The 20,807-nt window shown below is 42.6% G+C and overlaps 1 protein-coding gene across 5 annotated transcripts in view; it reads left to right on the forward strand.

Moving 5' to 3' along the window:
* The window catches only part of SLCO5A1 (solute carrier organic anion transporter family member 5A1), a 131,876-nt gene that overhangs the window by 31,574 nt on the left and 79,495 nt on the right, over positions 1–20,807 (forward strand). For all 5 annotated transcript variants that reach the window (XM_082363417.1, XM_082363416.1, XM_082363419.1 and 2 more), the window contains one exon: positions 19,651–19,783. In XM_082363417.1, the coding sequence (XP_082219543.1) occupies positions 19,651–19,783 (133 nt within the window). The remainder of the gene's footprint in view (positions 1–19,650; positions 19,784–20,807) is intronic.

Consider the following 20,807-nt stretch of genomic DNA (forward strand, 5'->3'; position numbering starts at 1 on the left):
TAGATGTAAGAGTAAAAAGGCTTCCTTTTTTTTTAAAAAAAAGAAAAGACAGAATTTCACTTTATTTTTAACTTTACTATTTATAATGTTGTTTATCCTGATAGTCTGAGCTTTTTTTGATGGTCAGATCCATATTTGCTTGACTATTTCCCAAAGTGAGCCTTCTCTAATTCACTTATTAGAGAAAGCCATTAAATTGGTATTTTTTAGCTCTGCCCGCAACATTATTTCATTGATGTATCAAGTTACATATTTATTTATTATATACTCTTTAACATAGATTTATAATTTTTTATGCGTTTGTCTTTTTTTACTGGAGTATAGTTGCTTTACAATGTTGTGTTAGTTTCTGCTGTACAGCAAATTGAATCAGCCACACGTATGCATATATCTCCTCTTCCTTGGATTTCCTTCCCATTTAGGTCACCACAGAGCATTGAGTAGAGTTCCCTGTGCTATACAGTAGGTCCTTGTTGATTATCTATTTTATATATAGTAGTGTGTATATGTTCATCCCAAGCTCCTGATTTATCCCTCCCCCCCACGTTTCCCCTTTGGTAACCATAAGTTTGTTTTCTATGTCTGTGAGTCTGTTTCTGTTTTGTAAATAAGTTCATTTGTATCAGTTTTAAAAATTAGATTCCACATATGAGTGATGTCATGTGATATTTGTCTTTCTCTGTCTGACTTACTTCACTCAGTATGACAATCTCTAGGTCCATCCATGTTGCTGCAAATGGCATTATTTTGTTCTTTTTTTTTTTTTTTTAATTTATTTTTGGCTGTGTTGGGTCTTCGTTTCTGTGCAAGGGCTTTCTCCAGCCGTGGCAAGCGGCGGCCACTCTTCATCGCGGTGCGCGGGCCTCTCACCACCGCGGCCCCTCCCGTTGCGGAGCACAGGCCCCAGACGCGCAGGCTCAGCAGCCGTGGCTCACGGGCCCAGCTGCTCCGCGGCACGTGGGATCCTCCCAGACCAGGGCCTGAACCCGTGTCCCCCGCATTGGCAGGCAGACGCTCAACCACTGCGCCACCAGGGAAGCCTATTTTGTTCTTTTTTATGGCTGAGTAATATTCCATTGTATATATGTACCACAGCTTTTTTTTTTTAAAGTATTTATTTATTTATTTATGGCTGTGTTGGGTCCCCGTTTCTGTGCAAGGGCTTTCCCCAGTTGTGGCAAGCGGGGGCCACTCTTCATCGCGGTGCACGGGGCTCTCACTATCGCAGCCTCTCTTGTTGCAGAGCACAGGCTCCAGACGCGCACTCAGTAATTGTGGCTCACGGGCTCAGCCGCTCCGCGGCATGTGGGATCCTCCCAGACCAGGGCTCGAACCCGTGTCCCCTGCATTAGCAGGCAGACTCTCAACCACTGCACCACCAGGGAAGCCCCACATCTTCTTTATCCATTCCTCTGTCAATGGACATTTAGGTTGTTTCCATGTCTTGGCTATTGTAAATAGTGCTGCGATGAACATTGGGGTGCATGTATCTTTTCGAATTATGGTTTTCTCAGGGTATATGCCCAGGAGTGGGATTGTTGGATCACACGGTAGTTCTGTTTTTAGTTTTTTAAGGAACCTCCATACTGTTCTCCATAGTGGTTGTACCAATTTACATTCCCACCAACAGTACATTCCACACCCTCTCCAACATTTATTGTTTGTAGACTTTTTGATGATGGCCATTCTGACCGGTGTGAGGTGATACCTCATTGTAGTTTTGATGTGCATTTCTCTGATAATTAGTGATGTTGAGTATCTTTTCATATGCTTTTTGGCCATCAGTATGTCTTCTTTGGAGAAATGTCTGTTTAGGTCTTCTGCCCATTTTTTGATTGGGTTGTTTGTTTTTTTGGGGGAGGTTATTGTTTCCGTCATCTTCCATGAGGCCAAGTACCTGGCATGTAGTGAACACTGAATGTGTGCCAGATGAGAGACTGCGGAGCAGCAGTGCAGACTAGGAAGGAGGGGAAAATTACATCGCAGATATTTTTTAATGTATTGAATCTTTGTCATGACTTTAATATTTTTCTTCTAGTGAACAAACAGCGCAATTTTTAATGACTGTAATTTAACAATATAATGGGGACTTCCCTGGTGGCGCAGTGGTTAAGAATCCACTTGCCAATGCAGGGTACACAGGTTCGAGCCCTGGTCCAGGAAGATCCCATTTGCTGAGGAGCAACTGAGCCCATGCACCACAACTACTGAGCCTGCGAGCCACAACTACTGAAGCCCGTGTGCCACAACTGCTGAAGCCTGTGCACCTAGAGCCCATGCTCTGCAACAAAGAGAAGCCACCACAATGAGAAGCCCGCGCACTGCAAGGAAGAGTAGCCCCTGCTCGCCGCAACTAGAGAAAGCCTGCGCGCAGCAACGAAGACCCAATGCAGCCAAAATAAATAAATAAATTTATTTAAAAAACCAATATAATGATTTTTTTTAAAGGCTCTCACTTCCTGTTATGGACTGAAATGTGTCCCCCCCGCCCCCAAAATTTATGTTGAAGTCCTAGTCCCCAGTGACTGTATTTGGAGATGGGGACTTTACACAAATAATTAAGGTTAATGAGGTCGATGGCTGGAGCCCTAATTCAGTAAGACTGGTGTCCTTATAAGAAGAGGAAGCGACACCAGAGCTGTCTCTCCCCACACATGCATGGTGGAAAGGCCATGTGAAGACACAGTGAGAGAGTGGCTGTCTGCAAGCCAGGAAGAGAGGTCTCACCAGAAACCAACTTCGCCAGCACCTTGATCTTGGACTTCTAGTCTCCATTACTATGAGAAAATGTCTGTTGTTTAAGCCACCCAGTCTGGTATTTTGCAACGGCAGCCTGAGCGGACTAATATATCTCCTGACTCAGTACATCCATGTATTGGATTTACAGCACCTGCCCGTTTTATGGTGACTGCTGCCATCCGGGTTTTGCAGAGATCTCACATTTCCCTTCCTGCAGAGTGATAATGCTGGCTGGCTATATGCACGTCCTTGCCTCCAGTTTGTGCTTCCTTGAAACTTACCCCAGAACACCCAAGGCTGGCTCTTCCTAGCAAGCAAGGAATGAGAGAGCAAGTGGCTGTGATCACAGAACCTCTGGAGTGTGGAGACTGAGGGGCAAGAATAGGAAACCCCAGCTCTGGACCATCTGATGCCAGTGCAACAGGGAAATCCCAACCTTTTGCTGTGCCTCTCAGCCAATTTCTACTGCTTGAAAACAAAACGTGTTTCTTGGGGGCTGGAACACACACACACACAGAGAAATAAAATCGATTATTATGTGTGTACAAATTAATATATACGTTTGAGGGTTTTGCAGAGTCAGATGGTATTTAGATGAGTCAGCACTGTGTGTGGTTTCCCTAAACTCAGTATCTGTGTATTCCAGAATCATGCTAAACTACTTGGACTCCAATCCTTGTCTTGGGCTCTGCTTCTGGGGGAATCCAAGCTAAGATATTTGCTACAGCAAAAACTTTCATATTTGTGGGAAGATAATTTTAGATCATGCTAACACTATGATTTTAGTTGGAATGCTTCCCTTGTTCTGTAATTAAGATGCACAGTAGGAAAGCATCTTATTTAAGGAATAAGATGATCATACATTATATTGTTACAGTGTCTGATTCATTGTTTGAACTAAATGCACATTAAAAATGGTAATTACACATGTAATCATTTTATACCAGGGTTGTTAGCGTGAACTGTTCATGGGAGGTGTAAGGGATTACTACCACCCTCACTGTAGTCTCATACATTACAATGTTTGTGACTCTTTGAGTATCATGTTTATAAAAAATCCCAAAAGATATAATGTAGGCCAGCATTTTTCAAGCTGAGCTGGCAGGGTTTGGATGAGGACTAATCCAAATTACTAGGGTAAATGTGGAGTAGACAGTGAGGAAGACTGGATCACTTAAGCTGATTACTGTGACCATGACCTAGGACAGGTAATGAGATTTGCCCTGGTGTCTGTTTGCTCGTTATGGACTCAGCAAATTCCTCTCCAATTCAATATGAACACTTTGAGCTTTTTCACTGCCTTTTATTTTTTTAAACTGTGTTTTTCCTACTAGTGGTAGAATAAACACAAATTTCAGAATTATGGGATGATCATACAGAAATTCACTAGAAGAAGCAAAGCTGCCTTAAGGGGATGATCATCAACATGTAATTTTGGTCAAAGGAGCAGAACTAGTGAATAACCTAAGGGTTGATCCTGTGGCTGTCTGAGTCCCCTGAAATAATTTGAAATTTTGTGATTTTTTTTTTTCTTTTAAATCTACCTCTTGACTTGCTATGTAGATCTCTAATGATACTGAAATCTTATCATCAAAGAGAGGTAGAAGTACTATTCAAAAGGAGAAATCCAATCAAATAAAAGGCTAATGCCAATATTGGGTTTGCTCCGAAATTTGGGAAGTGTTCTTTAATCGGTCGAGTAACACACTCTTGAGGGCTGATGCATAGCTGGTGCCTGACACCTATTCTCATATGCCAATTCTCATAATAATTTCAAAACATTTTCTACTGCTACTTTGAAATCTAAAAGTTAGTTTTGCAACTTATTCCATGGCAAAACCAGGCCTGATCTGATAGTGGCTAGTTTTTAAATCACACTTAGTGTGAATATTCGTTCATTCATTGTTGCAGAAACAGTAGCATGCCTGATTTTGGAGCACCGTTCCAGACTCTGCTGGGGGAGTTGCATAATATACAGCATCAATCACCCTTTACTTTTGTAAAATGTGAAAAAGTCTTCATTCCAAGGCACATCCAGCCTCAAGGGTTTGGGCTGAGCGATCTTGGACCTGAGTTCATGTTATTAGCTAACAAAGACAACCTTGATTCATTACAGTCGTGCGAAAGCAGATGCAGGTACTGATGACTAGGTCTGCCTGTGAAGCTAATAGCTTCTTTCAGGTCAGGGGCTGGATACCGCTTAATTATGACAATCATATGACATAAAGAAAAAGTTAGCTATTTGAAGCAAATCTATGTTAGGGTTCTCCAGAGAAACAGAATAGGAGATATATATTTATACGAGGAGATTTCTGTAGGAATTGGCTCATGTGGCTATAGAGGCTGAGAAGTCCCACAGTCTGCCATCTGCAAGCTGGAGAACCAGGAAAGCTGGGGGTGACCTTCAGTTCAAGTCCAAAAGCCTGAGAATTGAGGGGCTGCTGGTGTGAGTTCTGGAGTCTGAAGGCATGAGAATTGAGAGCTCCGATGTCTGAGGACAAGGGAAGGTGGACATCCCAGCTCAAGAAGAGAGAGAATTTGCCCTGCCTCCACCTTTTTGTCCTATCTGGGCCCTCATAGGATCGGATGATGCCCTCACACTTTGGTGAGGGTGGATCTCTTTACTCAGTCTATTGACGCAAATGCTAATCTTCTAAAAACACCCTCACAGACGCACCCAGAAATAGTTTTACCAGTTGTCTGGGCATCCCTTACCCAGTCAAGCTGACACATAAAATTAACCGTCGCAACTTCCAATGGGGGAAAAAAGGTATGTCAATTTAGGGCATGTATAGGTCGGAATTTCGATTGATCAGAAATGGATCAGAAGTTAGAAAGAATAAAGTTACTCTTCATAAGAAGAGGTTGATGTGTCGTAGTGCTAGATGCCATGAATTGAAATGACTTAAGGCTCTTCTGATTTCACTCTTAAGGTGTCTCTGTGGGAGTCTGGCCACATTAGTAGGGAAGAGATGAGGACAAATCCGTGGTGGCGAGTATAGTAACTTAGTAAAAGTGCTTGTATTGATAAATTATCTTCATTATTGTTAGATAACAAAGAGTCAGGGATTATCTATTTTTAATTGGGTTGAATTTGTTCTATCCCTTCATCAATGAGGTGATTACAAAGGAGAATGCCTTAAATTAGGACAACAGTACATACCTCATAAGGCTGCTGTGAAGTTGAAGTGAGAAAATACATATAAAGGCGTTTAGCACAGTATCTTACATATAATAAGTGCCCAATGTTATCTTTTGGTAATAGTTCTCCCGTCAGTGACTGTAGACTTTGAGTATGAACGCTTCTCTAAATACAAGAATAAGTTTTATAGTGAGCCCTACTGGAAGCACCTACTGTGATAGAACTGATTTCTGTGGATTGATGGGGTGGTGGGAGGGTAACATTAAAGCTGTCCTGAAAAGTTTATATCACTCGAATGTCTATAAGATCCAGTGGATGGCCGCGATGATGCCAGTGACTGCAGGGATATTTGCACATGAGATTGCTCTCTTATGTCTAAGCGTTGCTCTAGACTTGGATCTTTCCTGGGAGAATCATGCTTCTTTGAGTGCCTGGAAAGCAAACAGGAGTTGTGTCATACCCATGGCTGTTTACCTGGAAGGTGTTTCTTGGCAGTGACATCCTTCCCAGGAGGTAAATTTAATCTGCTGTTAACAGCTGGTGTGCTCTTCTGAGTCTTCACCGTAATATTGAAGTAAATGTCATACAACATATTTGGAATGTATTTTTCAGATAATGTATGTTTCTCTGCCATCCTTATGGCAGCCAATTAGGGATGAAACTGGAGATGGAAATCTAAATAGCGAGCTTCTTTTTTATTTAGAATGCTTCTAAAACTCCTGTTACTAACAGTTACAAAAATATTTTGGGATTTTCAGCTCTAATAGGTTTAATTTCCTTGGCAGTAGAGACGTATACAATTCTCTCTCTTTTTTTTTTAATAACTTTTTTTTTGGCCTTGCCACGCGGCTTACAGGATCCTAGTTCCCTGGCCAGGGATTGAACCTGCGCCCTTGGCAGTGAAAGCGTGGAGTCCTAACCACTGGATTGCCAGGGAATTCCCCTATATACTTCTTATAATTAAACTCTTGTTGCTTTTTTGTAGTTTGGAGACATGTGTCCACAAATGGAGAGAGGATAAGCTTTGGTTTCAGATAGAGCCAAGTTCTGATTTTGGCTCTGCCACTTACTAATTGCTGATCTTAACTGCTCAGGGACTCAGCTTTCTCATCTGTAAATTGAGAACAAAAATATATTTTTTTCCTCCACGAAGTTGTTAGTGTTGAGTGGCACAGAAGATGTAAAGTGCCTAGTGTAGTTTCTGGAAGATAGTTATTCTACTTCACAGCGAATTATAGTCCAACTATAAAATAGTATGTGGGGTTTATACTCTTAGAAATTAAATCTTTGAGAAATTGCCAACTTTGGAAAGATGGACTTTACAAATGAATTTCTTTTTTATACAAATATTCCTTACTTTTACATTTATACTCTACATAGATAACTGAATAAAAATAACACATTTATAGAAAAGTGGCTTTTCCAGATATGCATTTAAACAACATCTCACCCATACCTCTGTGATTTATATCCATAGCTTAGATGATTATAACTCCCTTAGAGGTGAAAATTAAGAAACAAAATAATGTGTGCAAACATTTAGTTGATGGTAAATATGCAATAAATGACTGTCATGAAAGGGTTGCCAAACTTTTTTTTTTAATTTTAAGAATTTAAAAAAAATTTTTATTTTTTAAACAATTTTTAAAGGTTACACTCCATTTACAGTTATTACAAAATATTGGCTATATTCCCCGTGTTGTAAAATACATCCTTGTAGCCTATCTTATACCCGATAGTTTGTACCTCCCACTTTCCCAGGCAAACTTTTTCTATAAAGGGCTGAATAGTAAATATTTTACTCTGAGGGCCATACAGTCTTTATAGCAACTACTCAATTCTGCTGCTGTGGTTGAAAGTAGTTACGCACAATGTATAAATGAATGCATATGGCTGGGTTCCAATAAAGCTTCATTTACCGGATTTGGCCGGTAGTTTGCCCATCCCTAATTATTATAATAATTTAGCCTGGGAGAAGTCATCATGAACTATTGGGCAGATCGATCATTAAAAAAATGGAGAATTGCTTTACAGATACTGTGTGCTTATCCATCAGGTATGCACTGAGTGCTCACTATGTGTCAGGTGCCCCTGTAGGAGGTGCCGTAGATATAAGACCAACAAAAAAGTCCATTATCCTGTATAGGCTTCCTTCAAGTTTTAAAAAATATATTTATTATAAATTTACACAAAGATGATACATTTGTTAGCTGATTATTAGTAGCTGAAAGAGATAAAAGTACTAATTCCAGAAGGTATGTTTGAAAAAAATTTTTTAGTTATTAAAATTTGTATTCAATTAGAAAAACCTGAAAATATGGAACGTTATAAAGAAAACAAGAAAAAATCCCATTGTAATTTCAGTACCCTCAGCTAACAACTTTCAATACATGGTGTGTTTCCTTCTAGTCTTTTTTTTAATGACTTCCTGACTCATAATTTACGTACCATAAAGTTTATCCAGTTGAAGAATATAATCCAATGATTTTTAGTACATTTATAGAATTGCGCAACCATCACCAGAACCCACTTTTAGAAAAATGTCTTTTTTCCCCTTGAGGTGAAGCTGACGTAAGCTGCACATAATTAAAATATATAATTTGATAAGCTTTGATATGTATATGTACCCGTGAAACCGTCACCACAATCAAGACTGTAAGACTATGCAACATTGCCAAAAGCGTCCTTGAGCTTCTCTGTAATCCCTCCCTTCTGCTGGGCCCCCTCCCGCCCCATCACCACAGACTGGTTTTTTTTATTACTTTAGATTAGTTTGCATTTTCTAGAATTTTATAAGTTGAATTATACAGTATGGACTTTTTTATGTCTACTTTCTTTCACTGAGCGTAATTATTTTGAGGTTTATCCATGTTTTAGTGTGTATCAATAATTCATTTCTTTGTATTGCTAAATAGTATTCCATTGTATGAATGGAATACTACAATTAGTTTATCCGCTCACCTCTTTTTTTTAAAATTTTATTTATTTATTTATTTATTTATTTATGGCTGTGTTGGGTCTTCGTTTCTGTGCGAGGGCTTTCTCTAGTTGCGGCAAGTGGGGGCCACTCTTCATCGCGGTGCGCGGGCCTCTCACTATCGCGGCCTCTCCCGTTGCGGAGCACAGGCTCCAGACGCGCAGGCTCAGTAGTTGTGGCTCACGGGCCTAGTTGCTCCGCGGCATGTGGGATCTTCCCAGACCAGGGCTCGAACCCGTGTCCCCTGCATTGGCAGGCAGATTCTCAACCACTGCGCCACTGGGGAAGCCCTATCCGCTCACCTCTTGATGGACGTTTTTGTTGTTTCCGGTTCTTGGCTCCTACAAATAGACCTGCTCTGAATATTTGTATGTAACCCTTCGTATGGACGCATGTTTTCATATCTTTTGTGAAAATACCTAGGAGTGAAATGCTTGAACCATAGGGTAGTTATATGTCTAACTCCTTAAGACACTACCAAACTGTTTCCCAAAGTGTCTGTAACATTTTATGTTTCACCTTTGCAGTGCATGAGAGTTCTAATTGCTTGACATACTCACCAGTACTTGGTATAATTATCTTTTTAATTTTAACCATTTGAATAGGAGTTTAGTGGTATCTCATTGTGGTTTTTTTAAAATTGTAGTTGATTTACAATGTTGTGTTTCAGGTGTACAGCAGAGTGATTCAGATATATAAATATATATATATATATATTTTTTTTTTTCAGATTCTTTTCCCTTATAGGTTATTACAAAATATTGAGTAGAGTTCCCCGTGCTATACAGTAGGTCCTTGTTGGTTATCTATTTTATATATAGTAGTGTGTACATATTAATCCAAAACTCCTTATTTACTTCCCCCCTTTCCCCTCATTGTGGTTTTAATTTGCACTTCCCTAATGATTAATGATACTGAACATCTTGCATGTTCTTATTTGCCATCCACAGATATTCTTTGGTAAACTGTCTGTTTAAAAATATTTTCCCCAATTGTTTTAGAAGTTTTATAGTTTTATAGAAGTTTTATAGTTTTAGGTTTTACATTTAGGTCAGTGATCTATTTTCAGTTCCTTTCTTATATGGATATCTAATGGTTTCAGCACCATTTGTTGAAAAGAATATCCTTTTTCAATGGAATTATCTTTACTTCTTTGTCAAAGGACTGTTGTCCATATATATGTGTGGATCTGTTTCTGGACTTTCTTTCCTATTCCATTGATCTGTTTGTCTATCTTTAAGCCAATAATACGTTGTCTTGATTACAGTATCTTTTTTTTTAAGTTATTAGTTTATTATTATTATTTATTAATTAATTTTTGGCTGCATTGGGTCTTTGTTGCTGCGCGCGGGCTTTCTCTAGTTGTGGCGAGCGGGGGCTACTTTTCATTGCAGTGCGCGGACTTCTCATTGCGGTGGCTTCTCTTGTTGCAGAGCACAGGCTCTAGGTGCTCAGGCTTCAGTAGTTGTGGCATGTGGGCTCAGTAGTTGTGGCATGTGGGCTCAGTAGTTGTGGCTCGTGGGCTCTAGAGTGCAAGCTCAGTAGTTGTGGCGCGTGGGCTTAGTTTCTCCGCGGCACGTGGGATCTTCCCGGACCAGGGCTCGAACCTGTGTGCCCTGCATTGGCAGGTGGATTCTTAACCACTGTGCCACCAGGGGAGTCCCAGTTATACATCTATATATAAATATATATATATATATATATATATATATATATTTTACACTCTCTTTCATTATAAGTTATTACAAGATATTGAATATAGTTCCCTGTGCTATACAGTAGGTCCTTGTTGGTTTTCTGTTTTATATATAGTAGTATGTATATTTTAATCCCAAACTCCTAATTTATTCCTCCCCCCTCCCCTTTGGTAACCATAAGTTTAATTTCTATGTCTGTGAGTCTATTTCTAATAAAACTTTCTTTTTGCCCCCAAATTACAATTAAAACATTTTTGACTTAATTTGTTTTCATGCTTTCATGGTAGCTATCCTTGTGGTCCTTCCTGAGGACTAGATTAAATTTATAGACAGTGGTCACTCACAGGTGGCCAATTTGATGTTTTAAAGCCACAGCACATTACCCTCCCCCCACCATGCCCCAGGTATGAATTAAGTGCAACTGGCTGTTTCCATATGTACTTGTGTGTTTCCTTTTAGACTACAAATTACTTTGAAAGTATTTCTAAAGAAAGATGGTGAGTGTCAACCAACTATTGTTTGCTATGGTAGAGAGGAAAAAACACTGGGAATCTACTTAAAGCCATCTCCCTCATCTTCTCATTTGCGACCTAAGGTGCTCTCTGAATGTTTTAGCAAAGTGATAGACTCTTCCCTGACTGCTGTGGCAGCTCTTCTTTTGCTGTCAGATCTGTGTCGAAATAACTGAATCACTTAAAAGAAAAAAAAGTTGCTGCTCAAAATAACCGAGATCAGAGGTCTCTTATCTGCCTGTGCTTGTGAGTGGAAGGCATGAGTGAGGGAATATTTTCCTTCAACCTGGCACTCTGGTGCTATGAAGTACCTTGGCTAATTTTCAAGAAGCTGTGCAAGTTGAGTGTCAGTTGGTGTCACAGCTGCGGTGTTGCAGTGAAGTGTGGCTTGCTTTTCATGTCCTCTTGTTGTGTATAGTAGCTGTGCTACCAAATATATTCAAGAAGGCGACCTCCTATCACTATGTCCCAGATGGGTTTGGTGGTCATTTGAGGACCTTAGGCAGGTATGCAAAACGTTTCTCTGTGGGAGCACCCTGGGTGTGAGCCCAGGTCCTGAGACTGAGCCTGAATTTTACTTGTAACCTAAACCCCTGTCAGCATCAGTTCCTAGAGGCATGCACCGCCTCGTGGGTCACTGAGAAAGTAGGTCCTGCCCTAGAGGGGACACTGGAAAGCGGTGGATAGAGAGGGATGAGTAGTGGGAGGTGGAGAGCAACACAGATGCAGGGGCTGGTCCATTAAAGGTCAAGTTCAAATGAGGGTATGGCAAATCCAGGCCAGTTACAAAGAGGCTCTGAGGATTTGGGAAGCCCAGCAGGGGAGGATGGTGGCCCGTGGAGGGCCTGGCAGAGGCAAGGGTCAGGCCTGGAGTGGGGTGGGGCGAGGGTCAGTGCTCTGTGACTGTAAAGCACGGGAACCACCTCTGTCACACCCAGCACTTCATGGGAAAGGGGGATAGAGATGGCACACAGGACAGGGCAGCCCCAGGGATCCAGGGAGCACGAGCCGTGGATGGAGGGCAGTGTTGCAAGGATGAATCCACTCGGACGCCTTCTGTTACTTCACTCAAGGGTGGAAGGCCATGCCTGCCTGGCGCCTCTGTTCAACGACGTTTATTAGTGCCGATGGTCAGCGGTGCGTAGGGATTGATAAGGCATCCCTGAAAAAAGTCCTTGTTCTCGCGGAACTGACATTCCAGTGGGAGAGACAGATAATAAGCAGCTCCCCCCCCGCCCCCAAATGTCACGTTGTATGGTGATGTGTGCCACAGTGAGAACTCCAGCAGGGTAAGGTGATCAGACGTCGTGAGGGTGGGGAACGGGGTGTCCTGTTAGATATGGGGTGAGCGTTGGCTACGCTAAGGGGTGATATTTGAGCAGAGATCAGGAAGAAGTAGGGGAGTGAGCCACATGGGGATCCGGGGGAAAATATTACAAGGAGAAGAAGAGTGTCTGATCGATTGGCCTGGGTTCGTCCCCTGTCCACCGACGAGCCACCAAGGACGGGGCTCTGTGACTGACAGGCCGCCGAGACTGTGCGGTGAGGAGATGGATGGTCCCGAAGGAAAGCGGAATGGCTTTCCTTGGAAGAAGGGAGCATGGGAACTGAACAGGTGGAAAGAAAAGATTTCCCCCCTTCCCGCCCCAGTGGAGGGTAGTGGTTCTTTCACTGAATTCTGCCCATAAATGAGGAGAATGCGTGAGAAGAATTGTTTACACTCCCAAGAGCTGGGGACAGCAGGGATGAGGTGGCAGGAGGGGCCTCCGGCCATGACGTGGTACCCTGGACTCCCTCCCACCCTGATGTAGGAGGGAGAGAGGGAGGGGAGGGGAGTGGCAGGAGAGAAACAAGTGCCCAGGAGGCCCAGGACCAGGGCCCCGATTTCCCTTTCTAGAAGGCCTGCCCTCCACCGCGCAGTGGAAGTAACTTGTTCCTCAACAACAGGAAAATCACTTCTTAAGGATGCTGAATGGTCGGGGAAGCCAGTGGGCTGCTGCTCTCCACCCTCACTGTCTCAGAGCAGAGGGTCTGGCAGGCCGCACACAGCTGGGTACCGAGGCCCCCGGATGGGACGGGGATGGCGGCGGCAGTGGGCCCTCTTCTCTACCTCCCTCCGCCAGGTGTAAGATCACCTGCAGTTCCCTGAACACGTTGGGCGCTTCCAAATCCCCACGCCTGTGCCACGAGAACCCCTCAGCCGCTGGTGTCCTTTCTCCTATCCTTGCAGGCTTAGGCCAGGAGCCCTCTTTTCCATGAAGCTCTCTCTGTCCTCTCTCCTCAACGGTTACAATGCATCGTTCTTCCCCTGTGGTCCACAGTGCGTCGTTGGTGTTGGTTGTATTTAAATCACTGAGCCTTGAATCATAGTTGGTTTTACATGTTTCTTTCTGGGGGACCACGCACCCCTCTTACTCACCTTTGCAATGTCCCCTCCTTGTCCCAGGGCCTGGCATCACAGAGGGCATGGCTGAGTCAGTGACCTGTGACCCCCCGCGATTGGAGCGCTGCTCAACCATTTGGGGTATGAGGCCAGGAAGGAGGTGACTGCGAAGCCCTTTGTGATACTGGGATCTTCGCTGGTTTTGATTGGGCCCCTCGGTTTCCCAGGTACAGTGAGGCTCGTGGCTGCTTGACTGACCACTGTGAGGAGTTCTGGAGTCGTTTCTTGGGGTTTAGGGTTTAGGGGAGGAAAACTTACCGCTCCAAATATCTCTTTGGCATGGGATTATTTCGAGCTGAAAATAATCAAGGCCCAAAAGACTCGGGAAGAACATTTGACCTTCCCCCTAAGTGCATAAAAGTGTAGATAGAGGACCTGTTCCAGAAGGGAGCTATCGCTGTAGATAACTATGGAGGAACTACGTGTGTGGGCAGGGAGGAACCTAGCAAAGTCAGTTTGTTAAAATTCCTCTCTGTGTCCCGGAGTCTCTGCCTGGCCCAGCAAGCATTCATTTACCAAATCTTTGCCTTTCCATCTCCATGTGAAATTGAGGTCCCGAACCACTACCCCCAACATCCTCTTTTGTCTTTAGCTGAACTTGGTGTTTAAGGCTTTGGCCTTGGTATAACGGCTTCGGCCATTTTGGTGAGTTGAGTTTTTCTGAGTTTCTCCCATGTATACACGTTATTAAACTTTTGTGTGATTTTCTCCTGTTAATCTGATTCATGTCAGTTGAATTCTTAGACCAGCCAGAAGAACCTAGAAGGGCAGAGAAAATTGCCTGCCCTCCGACAAGGGGCAGGTTGAGTTACCCAACATAGATTCCGTAGACTTCAGAGAGCTGCTGCCTGGGTCGCAGCTGATCTCACGGAACAACCTTATTTGAGATAATTTTGTAGCCAAGTTGGGATTTTGTGATGAGGAAGGAGGGCCTTTCAACTCTGCCAGAAATGGAGAAACGGAGGTGTTCGACTGCAGGGGTGGAACAGGTGCAGGCTGGCATCGCAGGGTGCATTGTGCTTCTTCTCTCAAGGAGCCACTGGGAAGGTTGATCAACCCGTAGGACCCTCCCCAGGGCAGGCGGAACTGAACGAGGTACCCTCTGCCTTGTTTGTTTCACTCTGCGGGCCTGGCTTGTCTTACTGTTGGTGCTTATTCATCGGAGACCTTGGATTTAGAACTTGCATTTTCTCATTACTGGATAATTCGAGACAACAATCATAGGGTCCAGCTAATCAAATAAGCCGTGTGCAAAGCGAGCCTGGAGCCCAGGGCAGAATTAACCCTGAGTCGCTCAGGCTGCCATCCCTACCTGGCGGGAGGAGCCATGCAGGGCAGCTGGGACAGGACCACAGAGACAGTGGGGAGATGGGCCCAGATGTGATACGAGGCCCAGCCCAGCTTCTAACAAGCTACTGCTAAAACTGATCACAAAATAAGCAAAATGTAAGAGAAGACTAAGATAAACAAAGACTGTTAAAAGAAGATCTTGTCAGAAGGATAAAAAAAAGAAAGAGAAACCGCCAAATACAAAAACATAAGTTCAAATTCAGGAGTATAACAAGATTTAAAGTTTGAAATCAAACAAATTTTTAAAAATAAAGAAATTAGCCTAATAAAAATAAGGCTAAAAAAGTAAGTAAACTTACTTAAGGTATGAGAACTAGAAGGTAATCAATGATTTAAAAGAAAAACTTGAAAATTAATTAAAAAATAAAACCCGGATGAAAAGTGTTTTTAAAAAGATAAATGCAAAACAAAACAAAAAATGGTTCTGAAGAACCTAGGGGCAGGACAGGAATAAAGACGCAGACGTAGAGAATGGAATTGAGGACACGGGGAGGGGGAAGGGTAAGCTGGGACGAAGTGAGAGAGTGGCATGGACATATATATACTACCAAATGTAAAATAGGTAGCTAGTGGGAAGCAGCCGCATAGCACAGGGAGATCTGCTCGGTGCTTTGTGACCACCTAGAGGGGTGGGATAGGGAGGGTGGGAGGGAGACACAAGAAGGAGGAGATATGGGGATATATGTATATGTATAGCTGATTCACTTTGTTATAAAGCAGAAACTAACACACCATTGTAAAGCAATTATACTCCAATAAAGATGTTAAAAAAAAAAAAAAAAGAATGGAATGGTCCAGCATTCTCTCAAAGGGGAGGTGTGTGAGACCATCCACGGAGGGGGCAGGAAGAAAAGACTGGAACTTGTATTTATGTTTCTATTGTTAGCTCATCGAATAGCCTGTCTTCTCAGTATAAGCTCCTCATCATGAGAAAAAAAACCAATGATAGTATAATCACATCTGATGAGACACAGTCAAAAACCATGAAATTACCAAGTTCACTAGATGAAATACGGATTGACATCTATGTCATTAGCTAGTGTCTCAAGAGGTGATAGACACTGAGGAAGAGTTTGTCACTGACATCTGTTGTTAATGGCCGTAGACGATGCAGACTCCGTGGGGGTGACGGGAGTAATGAATAATGGGAGTGAGTGTGGGTGTTGCCTCCTATACTGCCGGGTACGGGGGACACAGCAGTGAACCCCTCCGTCAGGCGTCCCCGATCTCGTGGAGCTTACGGTCTGGTCGGGGAGAACAGGGGATCAACAAGATGAACCAAGGAAAGATAAAGTGTGTTAGGTGGTGATACATGCTGAGGAGAAACGACGGGAAGAATGGGGGAAAGAGTTGTAACTTTTTAGATGACGTGGCCGAGTGAGGTCTCGGTGAGAAGGGACAGAGTAATTACCTGGAGGAACGAAGGGAATGAACCACGTGGCTGTCTCTGGGCAAGGCACCCCTGCCCACCGCGCACAGAGCACGTACTAACACCCTAATGTGGGAACGTGTCTGGAAGGACGAAGAAGAGTGAGGAGGTCAGTACGCCTGGAGCCCAGTGAATAGCTGGGGGGTGGAGACCGAGGGGTGGGGCGAGGGTGTGGCCAGGTCCTTGCAGCCACGTGAAAGGACTTGGGCTTTTTTCCTGGGAGTGGAATGGGAAGACACTGGTGGGCGTGAGCAAAGAAGCGATGTGATCTGGCTCGTGTTTCTAGAGGATCAGTAAGGTCGCTGTGTTGAAAATACTTTGGAGGGAAGTAAGGACAGGAGCACAGAGACCAGCTGGAAGGCCTCGAGCAATTTTCCAGGTGAGCAATGATGGTGGCTTGGACCAGGGTGGAGGTACGGAGCTGCATATTGGACCTGATTTGATGGTAGAACCAACAGGATTTACCAATATAGATTCGAGCTGTGAGACAGAGTCTAATGGTACGTACACAGTGTTTTACTGAAAAGTACACTGGGGGTACATGCTTCAAACCTCTTACTGATACGAATGTGTGAGAAAAATTGTGGAGGCCACTGGGAGAGACCGTATATTGTCTACAGGGATTAGAGGATAGAGATCACTCAGGGGAGGATGGCCAGTGCTGGACGTGGTTGGGCCTTGAAGAATGGGTGGGATCCAGGGGGATAGGCCTGGGGCGCACCCTGGGAGCCACAGAGGAAGGGAGCTGGCTCTGCCCAGGCCTGTTCTGAATGTCTGCCTGGAGCCCGAGCACAGGCAGGAGGTTTTAGGATTGAAATGGTAGCAGGCATACTCTTCCCGCCCTTGAACTCCAAGTAGAGTTTTTCCTTTGGGGTGGGGGGAGGAGCTGATTGGGATTTTTTTTTTTAACATCTTTCCTGGAGTATAATATAATTGCTTTACAATGGTGTGTTAGTTTCTGCTTTATAACAAAGTGAATCAGCTATACATATACATATATCCCCATATCTCCTCCCTCTTGCGTCTCCCTCCCACCCTCCCTATCCCACCCCTCTAGGTGGTCACAAAGCACCGAGCTGATCTCCCTGTGCTATGTGGCTGCTTCCCACTAGCTATCTGTTTTACATTTGGTAGTTTATGTATGTCCATGCCACTCTCTCACTTAGTCCCAACTTACCCTTTCCCCTCCCCATGTCCTCAAGTCCTGATTGGGAATTTTTGACTGAGAGAGTTAGTGGTTGAATTTGCTTTAACAATTTGCTCCTCTAAAAAGCTCTGAATAAGCGCCATTAGTTAATGAATTAACAAATGTTAACTCAGTGGCTAGAGTGATTTATTTACTAAATGGGACTATAGTAGTAAGTTATTATATATACATATATGTATGATATATATTTATAAATATATAAACATATATCTATGTATTTAGCATAGTTATTGTACTATATTATATAGTATAACATGTACTATAGTTATATAGATGTACATATGTAGATGTACATATATGTATTTCTGTTAATGAGAGTGATTCCATTGGACTTAACATTGTTTGCTATATAATAAAAATGAATTTTTCTGATTCTATCGGTGAATTTTAAAAAGCTTGATCTATAGTTCATAAAGCAGTTAAGGTTTCTTGGTGCACGTTATTTCATTGGTTTTCCATTCACCGGCTGATTGCATGGTCCTGCCAGCACACATCCTGCGCACGGCTTCTTGGCACTTCAAGATGCTGCATGCAAATGCCCCAGGCATAAAGAGTATGGCGGAAATACCTTTTCCTCCGTCTGTGTTTGTAAGACAGTCTCTTTCATGCCAGAAGGACAATTTTGGGGAGATGATTTGTGTCACATTTTGGCCTCATTACAGTTTTGAGTTGTAAATGGCGCTGGTTTGCCTGGAGGTGTAAACATACGTTTTATCTTCATGTGCTTATGGGAATACCTGAAACTGAAAAAGTACTTTCTATTCTTGAGTTCTGTTTTAGGCTGTAAACAGAGAGGTTAACAAGATATTTATCAAAATTCAAATTTTATTTTATTAAAAGCATGAGTCCAAAAGAATGCCAATTACTTGCTGCTATGCCTCGCTTCTTCCTTTCCAAACACAGATGGAGAAGTCGAAGAACCTAATGTCTTATTGTTACAATCATATGATTCTGTAAGATAAATAAACACTGTGCTTTTCTCTTTTGAAATGGTGAGGAAAGTGGGAGCAGGTGTTAAATTACTGTCTCTAGTTGTAAGTTACAGGAAGTATAGGGTTATTCAGTGTTTATTTAGGTGCAGCTTATAAAGTCAGGCAAAGGGATTTGGACTAGTCCAAATTTGCTTTCTGGTAAATAGGTACTATTTAAAGGATATGACAAATCACTTATTTATTCTTTGGTTAAAATGCAGGAAAGCAACAGAAATGAGAAGCATGTATCACCTGAGTTTATCATGCCTTGCACACAGGGGTATCTTAAAAGTGTTTATTGATTTGTCCCCAAATGACTGAGTTTCAACAGGAGGAAAACGTGTTTGGAGTGCAGCTAGACTTTTCTATGACTTTCAAGGAATTCCCTATTCTACCTCAAAATTTACAAATTAGCAATATGTTATTTATTTTAAAAATTTCAATCACAGCAGTGAAAATAATATAAAGAAATGACAGTGCATCTGTTGTTGTCATTTTTCCTATAAGCCCATTTTTGATGGCCACATTTTTCTGGGCAGAATGACCACCTTTCTGATCTACTGACAGTCAACACCTCTCTCCCTTTGGACACGTGCTTTAAAATTTTTTCAAATTCAGCTGTGCGTTAGTGCTTTCCATTTGGACTGTCTCACTCATGCCATTTAAGGAGATTTATTAACCTTTAAGTAATATTCCTCATTTAACAATAAACCAAACACATTGTGAGGTCTTCTTTGATTCTCAAGTGGTGATTTGAAAATATTAGTGCTTTGAGGGTGCTGAATCCAGCTTCATGGCAAAACTGGCCTCGAGTTCCCTCAGCCCGTTAGAATATCTTCTAGCTGGGATGAGGGACATCTACTTCTTGCTCTTTTCTTATCTTGAGACTACCTGTTAACCTCTCTTGGTTATCCAGTGACTGCCTTAATAACTAGCCCAGGTCTGTACTTTCAGAAGTAACCAAAGAAGTTCTGATGTTCTAAGAGGACAACAGACAACAGTTAAATAAAGTACATGGTTTGAAACCCAAATGTCAACATAGACAGGATCTCTAAAGTTCTCTGTTTTTGGAAGTTGTTAACTGGATTTAACTGTGACATATGCATGGTATGACTGAAATTAGATAACTACTGAAACAAATGACATGATGTTATATTTCACATTTCCCCTTCTGTCTTCTCAGCCATCATGTATGTCATGGGAGCACTTGGTCCTGCAGTGGGATATTTGTTAGGTGGACTTCTTATTGGTTTTTACGTTGATCCCAGAAGTCCCGTTCACCTTAATCAGGATGATCCTCGTTTCATTGGAAACTGGTAAGAATCGTTTGTTAAATCTTTTATTTCTCTTGGTATTATGATAGAGTCATAGTTCCCTTGTAGTTAAAATAAGAATTTCCCCAATGGGAAGATGAAAAATAGCTAAACGTCACCTAGGAGGGGTTGGCAGGCAGGATAATAATCCCCAAAGATATCCTTGTCCTGATCCCCAGAACCTATGAATGTGTTACCCTCACATGGCAGAAGGGATTTTGCTGATGTGAATAAGTTTAGGCTCTTGAGATGGGGAGATTACCCTGGATGATCCGAATGGGTCCAGTATAATTACAAGGGTCCTTATAAGGGAAAGAGAGAGGCAGGAGGGTCAGAGTAAGAGAAGTTTGATGATTGGAGCAGAGGTTGGAGTGATGTGCCTCAAAGATGGAGGAAGGGACCATGAGCGAAGGAATGCAGGTGGATTGCAGAAGCTAGGAAAAGCAAGGAACCAGCTTTTCCCCTAGAGCCTCCAGAAGGAATGCAGTCCTCCCAACCCAGTTTTTACTTCTGACCTCCAGAACTCTAAGATGATACATTTGTGTTGTCTTAAGCCATGCCGCCCCTGGTGATTTGTTATCACAGCAATAGGAAACTAACACAGAGGAGTTGGGAACATCAGTTTAATCCATATTCTTTAGGTCTGAGACAGCTGTTTTCTTCATAGCAGAGTGAAGGAAAAGGGGAACATGGCTGTGTCGGGACTTTCCTGGGTACTTTAATTGTAGCTTTCATTATCTTTTCTGTGCCTTAAAAAAAATATTTTCTCCCACTTCCTTATTATATTTGTGTTTCTGCTTTGTCCTCCTCCACTGCCCAGGATTCTAGCCCTGCATTTCCACTGTCCCACTCTTAGTGAATCTTTTCACTCGGTAATAGTTCGTTTCCCTGGGTGTGCTGGAGATGTAACCACTCTCTCACTTGCTAGCCTTTAATTGTCTTGCTAAATAAGTAAGCTTAGGATTTAGAATGAGAACTCCAACTTTGGATGATAGGTTACTTATCCATATCTCCAAGGGCTGCATTT

Source organism: Balaenoptera borealis (genome assembly GCF_965194805.1).
Source record: "Balaenoptera borealis genome assembly, chromosome: 17".
Classification (NCBI taxonomy): Eukaryota; Metazoa; Chordata; class Mammalia; order Artiodactyla; family Balaenopteridae; genus Balaenoptera; species Balaenoptera borealis.